General features: G+C 45.2%; 1 protein-coding gene and 1 long non-coding RNA gene across 4 annotated transcripts in view; one reads left to right on the forward strand and one right to left on the reverse strand.

Annotated features, from left to right (window-relative positions):
* Positions 1 to 1970: 1970 nt before the first annotated feature.
* On the reverse strand, positions 1971 to 8970 carry LOC141954780 (uncharacterized). The gene is made up of 2 exons (XR_012632255.1): positions 6873 to 8970; positions 1971 to 4035 (listed from the first exon to the last, which is right to left on the reverse strand). It is a non-coding gene; the product is annotated as an uncharacterized LOC141954780 (long non-coding RNA).
* A 2579-nt stretch (positions 8971 to 11549) lies between these two features.
* LOC141954776 (zinc finger MYM-type protein 4-like) overlaps positions 11550 to 13200 on the forward strand; it is a 44578-nt gene continuing 42927 nt past the window's right edge. For 2 of the 3 annotated variants that reach the window (XM_074894661.1, XM_074894662.1), the window contains exon 1: positions 11551 to 11819. In XM_074894661.1, coding sequence (XP_074750762.1) covers positions 11778 to 11819 — 42 coding nt within the window. In that variant the 5' untranslated portion in view covers positions 11551 to 11777. Of the gene's footprint in view, positions 11820 to 13200 lie in introns of all 3 variants that reach the window. The other variant, XR_012632247.1, reaches the window with a different exon arrangement.

Raw genomic sequence — 13200 nt, forward strand, 5'->3', positions numbered from 1 at the left:
AGCTGGAAAAATTTCAAATAATTCTATTTTCAAATAAATATGGTTGGCTGCTTTTAGTACGGCCGGCAGCCCTTCGCTTCTACTTTGAAAGCAAATATAAAAAAATTCCCCTTTATTCATGGAAGGCGGCAGTGGAAGGCCGGCTCCGCCGGGGGGGGGGGTCACTTCCACCCCGTTTCCTCTGGACAGGGACGCGCCAGCGCTGAGCTCCCCCCGAGAGCTGCCATCCACAGTCCGCGAAGGGTAACGGCTCCCTCCACCTCCTCGCCTGACAAGAAAGTGGATGTCAGTCCCCCAAAATGTAAAACAGTGAACTCTCAGCAGAAAAATAAAGCAGCTGTAAAAATTCATAGCACTTATGGTCACTATATGCCACATTCTAATACAGAAAACAGGCCGAAAGTCCTTTTCCATCTATTTAATGTCACTGGTTTCAGTGGTGTTGCTCTGGAGACATGCTACCATCAGAACAACCTGACACGTTTGTGCTTTCCTTCGTGAGGGTTTCAACCCACTATGCTCCCAAGCTCCTGCTGATGTTTCACATTCAGTTCCGGGTCTGAAGATCCAAACCCCATGTGAAACCCAAGCGAAAGCCACGTTTGTTTTATTTGCACAGACACTGTAACTGTTGCATTGGTATGATAAAATATTATCAGTCAATCTCATAAATATTTGTGAAGCCCTGGGCAGTCAAAGGCTGACTTCATTCTTAACAAATTTAATTTCCCTGTGGCTTTACATTTTTAAAATAAAAATCTGCTATAGATGGATCTTTTCCCCAAATCAGTATTGTACTGGCCGTAAGACTTCAACCACTTCTAAGTGCAGGAGAATGGAAGCCCCAAGATGTTTTGAAATGGATGTCAGCCCCTCTCTGCGAGCAGTAAATGTTTCCACCACGAGGTGTCTCAGAGGTTAAAGCGCTGGAAGAAGAAATTTGGGACGGAGACCTACTGCACACAAACAACTGGCATCGCCTCCCTGTCACACCTGGTTATGTCTGTTCAGGAAGCAACAAAAAATATTGAGTGTAAAAGGGTTGTTTTCGCCTTTGTTGTGTCCTAAGTATAAGTGAACTGTACTTTAGGGAGCTATTAATTTTTAGCCTCCTTCGAAAGAAATAAAGAATGTAATTCTCCCAGTCCTGCAAAAATCTGTACAATTTAACCAAAGTATACAAAGTAGCTTTGAATTTCGATGTTATCTAGTAGAAGCCAGGACATGATTCCATGGTTTGTAACTGCAATATGAGTATTTATCCTGGGCTTGAAATCAAAGAAACATCAATGTTGCTATGAGGACTTGAAATAAAAATGACCTCTGGTAACAATCACCTATTCTGTAAATAGTCACACTAGGCAGCTGCTGTTCTCATACAAAAACAAACACTGAGGAAGAAAGCTTGAGATGTTCTCCCCAGTATGTTCCACTGTAAATAAACGTTGTGCCTGAGACAGGAAACTCTGTGACAACTGCAATAACATCGGAAGCAGCTCTGTAGTACTTCTCCATACTTCATACTGATCTGGTTATCGGGATGGTTAGTGCATAGAGACATTAGTTGAGTTTAATAGGGGCTGCTGGGAGAAGCAAAAAAGGAGGAAGAACTCAAGACCCTTCCCTCTCCCCAAAAATTAATATCTACTTAAAAGATAACACTGGTGTTACTACTTCTGAAGATTTTTCATACTCTACAACTGATCTACAAAAGTGAATTAAGCCATGGTAAAATGCGGTCCATGACTGAAGAGAGAAAAAGACCTGTAGAAGGCCTTAGAGGAATATTTGAAAGAAGGAATCCGGCTGATGCTGAGTGTCTGAAGTTACGAATGTCTCAGCTGCCATGGAGCGCAGGGTAATCTTCAGGTAAGAAAGGCATGGATCTCAGCAGGTGGCTGATTTAGATAATTTTTCCCTAAACCATTTCCTCCTCCTATAAACATAAACAAAAGACTGACAAGAAGAAATCTGCATTATCTCTATATTATTAATTGCAGATTGCAGGAGGAAAGAGCGGCATGTGTCCAACCTGCTAATTAAGAATAATTACCCCATGAGGTTCTGTAAGTGTCCCATGTACAAACAGTAAAATTGCATGAATCACAGCAACGTGTACCACTGCTAAAGAAGCAATTAAACGCTGTAAGGAGATGCAGTGTCTGCATTCCCCGGGCATTTTTGACCTAGAGGGAAACAGTTTAATGGCTGTTTGCACAAATTCAAGTATGTCACAGAACTAGAGATGCTCAGGAATTTTAAAAATCAGGAAGCAAAAGGAGGAGCGGACAGGGAGATCAGAGCAGTGAGGCACCCCGAAGGTGCAGCCTAGCATCCTTACCCTGCTGCAGGCTCTTCTAGTCCAGTCTGTGGTGCGCTGGGATAAACCTCTCTGCAAGAGGAGGTTTCATTATTCTAGGGCTCAGCACGGTTTCAAGAATAACAGAGTCACCTTTTATAGAATAAAGAAGGAAGTAAAATGCCTACAGCAATATGTGGTACATAAAGCCGAGAGGCAGGGTGAAAGGAGTGGCTAATAGCTGCTCCCTCAGCAACTTTCCTGTGGCACTTGGTGAGGAGAGTTCTCTCCCTTCTGCACTGTTTTCACTCCCTTCTTGAACACAGATTAAATCTGCTCTCCAAGAGGTTTTTCCTGTATACCATGACAAATATGCCTGTAGGCCATTTTTTAAGCCAGATGAGTGAAAGCAATGCAGGGCCAGATACGAGATTACACTGATAGTCAAGCAAATGCAGAGATTGAAAGAAGGGAAGGAGGGGTTGATTGTTGCAGAGGACACCCAGTTGGGTGGGAGTGTTGATCGGCTCGAGGGTAGGGAGGCTCTGCAGAGAGACCTGGCCAGGCTGGAGCGATGGGCTAAGGCCAACTGGAGGAGTTTCAATAAGGCCAAATGCCAGGTGCTGCGCTTGGGCCACGACAACCCCCAGCAGCGCTACAGGCTTGGGGAGGAGTGGCTGGAGAGCTGTCAGTCAGAGAGGGACCTGGGGGGAATTGATAATGAGCCAGCAGTGTGCCCAGGTGGCCAAGAAGGCCAATGGCATCCTGACACCAGAAGTTCACAGTTCTGATGGAGACTTGTTCTCTCAACCTGAGAGGGTTAAAGTTCAGGATTTTCCATTTCTAATTTCTCTGAACTAAATTAAGTTACTGAAATGTCTTAAGTAGGAGTAGTTTTGAGTCCTCTGTCAAAATCCAATCTAGCATCAAAGTCACGTAAAGAGAGAAACAAGGTCTTCTGTGAAAGAAACATTCAGCAGACCAGTAAGGAAGAGCAACAGGAAACTTCCCTGGTCTATCCCCTCTTTTCCCTCTCCCTCTTCTCCCTCCCCTTTCCATGATGGGCAAGGAAAGTCACAGGGGGCATCTCGAGCCTTACTTTGCACTGCTTAGCAGATCCAAGAACACTGCTTTAGTCCTCAGTGTTTTTTCTGACAGTGCTTTGTGTTCTAGTGTTTATAAAGGAGGGCTTGGTTGGTGAGACGGGATGGCTAAGACAAGCACTGGGCCTGAAAAAGGAACTGGTGGAATCGTTGAAACCAAGAAGGAAACGTTACACACTGCTATTATAACCTGAAAAGTGCAATCATTCATACTCATGTAGTTCCCGCTGCTGCTGTATCTGACCATCTCATTAACATGTTCAACTTCATACCCCAGTTTAAAAACAGAACTCTGAGGTCGGGAAGTCCCGTAACTTGTCCAAGATCACACAATCCACAGAAAGGCAAGAAGAGGAATCTGGTGCCTTGAGCAGTGGAACAACCGGCCTTTCCCTCCCCTGGCTGCCTGTTTTCTCCTCTCCCAGCAGTAGCTGTGTTCTGCCAGTGGGCAGAGCGATGCACACACTGTGCATGTCTGCTGAAGGCACACTCGAGCGTGCTGCGTCTGTCTTCCAAGAGGCTCTGAGAGCCCTCTGCTTCCAATGAAGTCAACTGGAGTTAAGGACGCTCACTGGCTTGCAGAAGCACTCAACAGTTGTACCACAAAGCCATCAATCTATACATTTCCTTGAGCTGTGGAGAGAAACAAGATATGCATAACTGAACTTTACCTGCTTCCATTTCTTCTATTAAGATAATTTAAAATTTCGTCACTGACAATAAATGTGACAAGAATGGGAAGTAGCTGTTAGAGAGAATCCTGTTCTTCAGTCTTACAGATGGGACAAGTGCTCAATAGAAAATGGATACATCAGCTCTGAAAAAATACCAGCAGTTCTGAACTGCAGTTCTGGTTAATGTTTGGCTATGCAAGGAATGTAAGTGGGGCAGAAGAAGTGAGCACACTCACAATGCTGTATTTCATCAGACTGCCATGAATTTCTTAAAAATTTAAAGACTGGCAATGTCTTCTCTGTGTATTTTTTTTAATCCACTGTTGTTTCCAAAACATAAACTCACACAAAAGGGGAAACATTGGGAACATACAGGAGATAACCATAAGAAAATTAGAAAATAACTTTTCATAACATGAAAATGATAGAAGTATTCAAATAAACAGTTTTATTCTGCATTTGGAAAAAGTGATGTAGTCACAGCATGAAATTCAGGATGATGTTAAAAAGCTGCAACCAGAGTCTGTAAGTGGGCACTCCTGTGTAACTTACTATAAAAAAATCAGGAGGAGGTCTCCAAACAGAAATGGCCAAACAACTCCACAGATTATTCATGTCACTCTTCAGTAACTTTCAGAAGACAGAGATAAAACTAATACCGCTGTAGCATCAGGCAGTCAACAGACTTCCCAGAGGATTATAAATCTGACAATGATGCCTATCCCAGGCAAAATTTGTGACCTTGAGCACACTCAGATTTTGCAAAAGTCTAACAGTTCACATTTTTTTAAAAAAAAAACTGGCTTTGGCATCTTATTATGGCAAATACCACTCTCTACACATCATGGTATCACAATGCCTAGCAGAGCTTGCAAGCAGTCTGAAACAATTTGAGCTCTTACTAATCTCACCCTATTTTACTCTGGGTGCTCAGAAATGACAGCTTGTTGCCAACACTAACTCTTCCACTACTGATCAAAGAAGCACAGAGCTGTGTCACAGGAAGGAAGTTTACCTGTGGTGGGAGTTTAGATTTTCAGCAAGGAGAAGAGCAGGTGAAAAAACAAAAGCAAAGACACAAAAGCAAAGAGAAAATTCATATTTCCATGTCTTGTGCCTTGACACAAGAATCTGCTATGAGCCGGGTACAAAACTGCTGTTACTATAAACTGGATCTCCATCAGAAAAACTTGCCAATAAATCTATACTGGTAGCACAAGCAAGGTGTGAATACAGTTCACTACATTATATACGTTAACCAGAAAACAGTTAATGACCATGTAAGAATACCTACTGCAACAAAGATGAGTTTTCTGCTTGCTCTCTACGCTAACCTCCGCCCGCAACCTGCTGTGGACTGGGCACATCAATGTCTTCACGATGTATCTAGCTGATGGTCTATAGTGAGCTAAGAAACCTAGTTCTCTTCTCCCTCTGAGTTTTGTGCTCCTGCCATAGACTTTTTCACAATACAGAAAATAAGCTTCAAAAGTACTGCAAGAAACGGTGACTTTGTGGATGGCATACTGACAATTTTTAAGGCTACAGCTAAAAAAGATTGAGAGTCACTGATGCAGAGTAGCATCAGCTGTTTATAACACAGAATTGGGTGTAAATCTAGATACCACATTTGCACATGTTGGTCACTATCTGTTTAAATATTTCATGATCTATGCAATTAACTTCCATCATCACTGTTGACTCTGTGATTTTAGAAATCCAGTGTACTTATTATTATCTGTGTTCCGGGCTTATTTTTGCATTTCCACAGGGTTGCACAGTGACAATGAATGAAAACAATTTCTTTTGTATTTATAACCAGATCCACTTTGGGGATCTGAGAACTGCCATATTTGGTGTGCAAAAACTGATGTCTGGCGTGTTTGGAAACAAAAGCCTGTGTTATTTAGACTTAAAAAGAAGATGCAGAATAGATTTATAATTATTGTAATTAGAATAAAAGCGTGATTGCACTGAACTTAAATCCTGGTCCAAATTTCATACACACCCACAAATCCATCCAAATAGAAATTAACTTCATAATTAATACTGGATCATTCCCATTACAAAACGACACTATTAATTATTGATGATGCTTGTATTTCTTTCTAGCTGTTTACATCTTTTCACCCTCCAGTTCATGGAGCGCTGTGGATAATGCAGCGTGTATAAATCAAATCCCCCAGAAGATGTGTGACTATTCCACTCGCGTCCTGCCTGAACGCAGGAAGACCTGCTCCTGGATGTTCTTATCAAGCAAAATACAGAGGGACATTTGTTTGCAGGAGCAGAGCTAGAATATTCTCTTTAGAGTTCAGCTTCCTCCTTTCATCCCACCCACCACCAGACACTTCCTGACATTTCTCCTGCAGGCAGAGCAAGGCAACTGCCTTTTTTTTTTTTTTTCCTCTCTCTCCTTTTGCAATGGCTGCTCCTTCAGTATTCTGTGGGTGGTGGGGGATGGGGATGTTATCTCAACAGCAAACACAGCCCAGCAAGTCTGGGACGTGAGGGGGAGTTTCAGAATGAAAATAGGCCCTGCCAGCCCTTCAGCGTTTGTGTATCTATGACTAAGCACGCTGAATGCGTCGCTTTTTAAAACTTGGCTTTTCAATTTCCTTATCTTTGTTGTTTCCAAGCCTCCTGTTCCCCTTTGTCCTCCCAGCCCCGGGGACCTCGCAGAGGCAGGGCCCTGACATCACCAGGGCCACGGAAATGCAAATCCCGCCCAGCGAGCCAGCCCCATGTGCTGGGGGACAAAGCCAGAGCAGCTCCAGAGCTGGGAGACAAACTCACCTCACTGCCTGTCCCCCCAGTCTGCTCAGGCGCCAAGAGGAGACTTCACTAGCAATTGTTTCTCCATGGAAATATTCACTGGTTTTGCTTATGTCATTATAGCCCTGTCTTGGAAGTGTCTGTGGTTTGGGGTCACCTAAAATGAAGAGGTTTCAGCAATTCTGTCCATCTCCAGGACAGAAAAGGCTGCCGGCTGCTCATCTCCTCGAGCTGTCACTACTGCTCCACTGGAGAGGTGCCTCTAGGTTCAAGGGACCAGTAAGAAGAGTAGGAGATAAAGCTGCCAGTTTGTCTCGCCTAGACCAGACTCAACCTCAGTCCCCAACAGAGCCTCCTCTGGGCTTTAAACAGTCTTTGTGCACCCAGGCCAGATGTGTTGAGGACTGGGATTCAGGGGGGCTGTACCTCCTGCTCCCATCAGCACTGCCTAGCGCACCTCTCCATACTGACGCAGAACTGGCCTCTCGTCACATCCAGTCTCAGTTTGCCACAATGATGGGGACAAAAAAAGCACCCCAAGCACCACATTTCAACTCCAAGCCTTCTTTTTCTTCCTCTCTCACGTTCCCTCAGTTCTCCAAGTTCTGTTTCCTCAGTTCTCTCATCACTGTCCCTGTTCTCAGGCCACATGGCGCTGTGCTGGTTCCATCCTTGGTGTCACACCCCAAGTGAACCAGCACGCTGCTCTTAACAAGTCTCTTGCCTGTTGTCTGGACTAGATGCTTGTCCTTGTGTCATGGTGTCCACTGGAGGCCAAACGCCATCCTGGCAAAAGGTGTGATTTGCAGAGGGATTGAGGACAACCTGAAAGAATCTCTGGATTTTGCTCAGGAAACTCCACTGGCAATAGCACAATGTTACTGGCACAAAGTACAGCTACGCTGGCCTAAGCTAGGCTGGGTCAACCTTTCCCAATGCAGTATCTTGGAAGTCAGAAGAAATAATGCTTTGCTAACTCCCAAGTCCCATATTTTTATACAGTACATCCTACACTGTTCTTCTGAGCCTCCCCTTGGGCCCCGGCTGTGGGTACAACATACGCAACAGCCATGTTTCTCAGCCCACTTTACACAGCCTGTCCTATTCGGATGCTCACTGGAAAGGAAACAAGATTATTCGTCGTTATTAATCTGTGTTTGGCCTGAAATGCGCAGCAGTACTGTAAGCACCTGCAACTGCAATTCTCTGAAGAGAGCCTGAGCTGGAACAGAGGCAGGAGTGGCTAGATCTCAGTATGCACGGTTGGCAGGTTTTCTGGGTGATCTATATTCAGCTGTGCATGCCCATGGGTATGTGGAAAGATCATTCATCCAGTTCATTGAACTGCAGCCTGCATGTGAAAGGAATTCCATGGTTTCTTTTTTAAATGTCACTGTTTTAAAGACGAATAGTCTCACGCAGAATTGTGCAGCAGATTATAATATAGGCACTCCAGGGGTAAATTAAAAAGCAATTCAAAAACAATACTGTGGAACAATCTTATCTTTTCCCTGCCTTATCCAGACATTTATCTAGGTCTGTTCTGCAAGAGTCATAACCACATTATCTACATGTTATACAGTGTCTTTTTTAGCCACATTAGTACATATACAGTTCATTTAGAGTCAAAAGTAAGTCAGGTCTGAACAAGATGGAAAACATTCTGCTCTAGTTCAAATGCCCTATTCAGAAAACAGGCTGAGAGATGTCTACAGAACACATCAGGGTTGATCTAGTTTTAAATGGTCCACGCTTACTGTCACCCTCTCATCTGTCCATAGTATCAGTTTAAGCAAACCTTCCACCAGGCACAGATTTCAACAGCATATGGCTGTATTATGATCTATTTTAATGACAGGATCTATTTCTACCAAAATATTTTGCTTAGTGGTCTGAAAGCATTTTCAGATGCATGTTGAAAGTTCAAGTATTTCCATCAACTCCCTAATTTACTTATTAGAACCATGCAATGAAATAAAGATGTTCGTTCCCATTAGCATGCTTGAACAAGTCATATAAAATTTTCATTTTACAAAATATTATGGAAATTTACAATGTAGCCCCAAGAAGTTATAACAGTTTTGTCAAGTCTTGTGACATTACTGGAAGTCTCATGGTATTTGAGGTTATTCTGAATGCCAGAGCATTTGGAGCTGTGATTACATGAAAATATAGGTTTAATTAAACCAAACAAACAACTCCCCCCCCCCCCCCCCCCACTTTCTAAACTTAAGCCTGAAAATGTGAAAGCAGTGCACTATAATGCCCCAGACACCAGAGGTCAAAAAGAAAAAGCAAGTTTGTTATCCTTAAGATCTTAATTCATAAACCAACCTCATCTTTTAAGGTCTTCCTCCTGACTTCTGAATACTTGGATTTCTCAACATTGTAACTAATTGTTTAGGTAATTTATAAATATTTATATTCTAAGAGGGTTATTGCCTCTTTTTTCTCTCTCTCTGTATTTTCTGCCTTCCTAGAAAATCCCGTCCAGAAATACGTGCATTTTCAGTGTTCAGATGATCTGTACATGTACAGCACATCTGTGCTGGTACAGACACTCTTTTGGGAAATCTGCGTGTGCACAGCAGCCTTTTATGCACAACATCCACATGTGCTACCATCTCCTCAGGGCACTAGTGGATGTGTCTGAGGGAACCTGGACATGTGGCAGCCCTGTATTTGGAATATATTCGAATTTCTAGCTATTCAGAAAACAGTACCAATATAAATATTAAGTCAGATTAACATCTTTTATTGTTACTATATTTTGTGCCCGTTAAAAATATTAAAATATTCATTCTTTTCATCTGTAGCTAAGGATAAAAGTACTTTTTGAATAATTATTAAATTTCACATCCAGCTCACAGTTTACATATAACATCTTTTGTAATAAAAAAATCTCGATTCTTTAAGAAATTTCAAAAAATAACTCATCAGCTTGAATTATTTTATACTTGAGGATGAGGATTAATGTATAAGTAAAAAGCATTATTCATAATTTATTAAATTACTACATTAATTATTTCACTGTCCTTGGAATGCAGTCATTTCTAAAGAGAGACCTGACAGGATTTCCTAAATTAATCCCAGTATTATTTATCTAGCATTTTAGGCCAGATGAAGGACAGTGTTTATATAATGATCCCTTCATTCACCATTGAAATGCAGCTGCTGCTTAATACCACCCTTTAATTGTGCAAATCAGATAAAGCTAGGAAGTGGAGATTTCTCTTTAAGACAAAGTTTTAATTAGCAGTTAGATTATTTAAGTAGTAAGGAGAAGGAGACACATTGTTCTTATCAACTGCTTGTGGGTGCTGGTAATGTTTGACATTGTTCACAATAAAAAAGGCAACGATCTGTATCTTACACATAGTTTCAAATTCGTTCTTAATAAGCCTATGTCTGGCTAACATTTTGAGTGTCTTAATTATCGGAAAGCATGAAAATGACAGGCAATATTACAAAGATTTAAATATTTAGGTTTTAACCTTGAAAGGTTACACTGATTTCTGCAACCCTATTTCAGGTATTTCAGGTTAAACAGATATGCAAATCTTCATGGGATTAAGTCCTCAGAGACTGTAGAAACAGCCCTTATATGAACTTTTGATCAACACCATATGAGGAAAAATGTGGTCAAATATAAACCACCCATTCCAACATTAAAAAACATGGCTGTTTTACAGTTCTACCAACAAATGTTAAATTAACTAAAAAATTACATAATGGTTCATTCATGAGTGATACAGCAGTGGCACAACAAACAAAAACCAGATCGGTTTATATTCTCAGGCTGATTCCAACAAGGGGAACAAACAGAATGTCCTGCAAATACTCCACACTGTCTTCAAAGCCACTCTGCAGTAGATTCAGCACAGGGAGGAAGTGCTTCTAGACTCCATGGCAGTCCAAAATTGAAAGTGAACAGACTTGGGCTGAAAACCTTTCATTGCTTTGGGTTTGGAACACAATGGCTTTGTTAAATTATGGTTCGTACTGTGCTGAACATCCTGTTGAATAAACAAATACATACCCTCTCCAATAGGACGGCCACCAGTCCAACGTGTCAACTTCTGGAGCGGTCCTGAAGGGAAATCACCACAGTCCTGGTCTACCCTGCACCCCTGGATCCGTCCTCCAGGGCAGCCTCACCACTGGTGCTGGGTACGAGGCGGGGTGTCCTGGGGATGAGCAGGGTGCTGGGGAGCACAGTGGGAGCACACAAGGTGGGTGCCGCGGCCTGGCAGCACTGAGGCGGGAGCACCATGTCATGGCCAGACACGCCAGAGAGCCCCAGCCTGGCGGAGCGTGAGGTGAGACGAGGTGCGGCCAGCCCAGGGTGCCACAGCAGGTCACCGCCGCCAGCCACCACCACAGACCAGGCCTGGTGGCCATGACATGAGGTCACAGGCCCTGCAGCCACCATGGGGCCACTCGAGGCCCACCAGGGCCTGACACGTCCCAGGACGAGCTTCGCACCTCCTGCCCTGAGCCCGCCTGGGGGTGCCTGAGCTGGGCCGCCCCCGGCCCCAGCCCCCCCCCCCCCCGGCCTCTGCCGCTCTGGAGGAGCCACCCAGGCTGGCCCTGAGGTGGCCGCACCGCGCCTGCGCGGGGGGGCCCGGGAGGCGGGGACGCGCGGCCGTGCGCAGGCGCGCGGCGCATGCGCGCTGGGGCCCCGCGCTGGGCTTGTCGTTGCAGCTTTAAGAGGGCTCGCGGCCTGGCGGGTCCGACCCCCCCCCGCCGCCCTGAGGGAGCCGCCGGGCCCCCGCGCCAGCCCCCTCCTGCCGCAGCACGGCGCGGGGCCGGCCCCGGCACCCCGCGGACCCTCCCCCCGGCGCCCCCCGAAGGGGGGGGAAGGCTGAGAGGGAGTGACCCCCGGCCCCTCGCCCCGGGCTGGGGCAGCTGAGGGGGGGGCGCAACATGGCGGAGGCCAAGGAGGAGGGGCCCGGCCCCCGCGCCAGGGTGAGTGGGGGGCGCGAGGGGAGGTCAAAGGGGAGGGGTCAGGGGGCGGGGTCAGGGCGGGAGGGGGCCGGGGCGGCCGCGGCCGGGGCGACCGGACATCGCCGAGCGCCGCCGGGATGCAGCGTGCGAGGCGCGGCGGGTCCCGCCGCTGTCCAGGGCCCTGACAGGCGGTCCCGCCGGGCTGGGGGGCCAGCAGCCTCCCCAGGCGGCGAGCGGCCGGGCCCAGGCCATCCCCGGGCCGGGCGTCGCGGCAGCCCGCTCGCTCCAGGCCGGCGAGCAGTGCTGTCCCCTCTGGCCTTCGAGCCACGCTGCCTCTCAAGGTTTCTTTAGTTCTTGCTTAGTTCTCCTTAAGGAGAGTGTCCAGGTATCGTTTTCGTAAGCATCTTAGCATCACTTAAACTTACAGCTCCCTAGGATCCATCATCACCGCCAGTCTCCTTGTTTAAAACACAATGTTCTTGCTGCTCTTTTAAAACTGATTTCAATTGTCCATGTCAAACCACGGAGAGTCAAGATGGCAGTTTCATCCAGTTCTCAGGTACTCAGGCTGTAGCCATTGTGTGAGTGCCATTAGCCATGCTGATCCTGAGACTTGGTCCTTCATTGTCACAGCTCAGTCTGTAAGTACCCTGGGCATACTCATCCACTTGAAGAAATACTTCGGCTTTTACACACATGGAGGGTTCTTTGTGGCTCACACCTTGCAGCCTGTGAAGTAACTGAGGGAGAATAACTTTTTAAGCGGTCCTCAAAATAATCTTGCAACAAGACAAGTCCTCTTTCCTGCATGCATGTAACTTTTGATGGAAAGCTTTCTAATAGAGATGAGGTTAAGTCACATTTGTAGTTGTGTGGAAGAGCCCATAGTCTATTGCAAGACTGAGCTGTCTAGTTCCCTTTTCCCAAAGATGAAGAAGTTTTCCCATTCTCCAGCCTTGAGAAAGACAAGAACACTAGCTCAAGTTTTCCATTCCTACATGTGAGAGAAGTTTAATTTGCTGAATTTATTCCAGGGAACATGAAACGTGTGATTGTGATGAAACTAACCGTTGCTAAGCAGAACAGTTGACCTTCCAGGGTCTAATGGGAGGAGTTGCCCAGACATTGTTTGTCTACTCTGCAGTTATGGAAATGAACATCACTGAATTGTCTCAGAGCCATGTCTTTCAGAGACTTCCACTTATTTATGAGCAAACAACTTAGGAAGTTGTTATGAGACTTCCATCTATTTATGAAACAACGACTTAAGAAATCTTAAATTAAACTTCATTCCCAGTAACGGAAATGTTTGCGGACATAAGAAGATACTTCTACAGCATGAGGGCAGTCAAGCATTGGAACAGGTTGCTCAGAGAGCAACCTCTATCCTGGTGTCTAGTGG

The sequence above is a fragment of the Strix uralensis genome, chromosome 25, assembly GCF_047716275.1.
Source record: "Strix uralensis isolate ZFMK-TIS-50842 chromosome 25, bStrUra1, whole genome shotgun sequence".
Lineage (NCBI taxonomy): Eukaryota > Metazoa > Chordata > Aves > Strigiformes > Strigidae > Strix > Strix uralensis.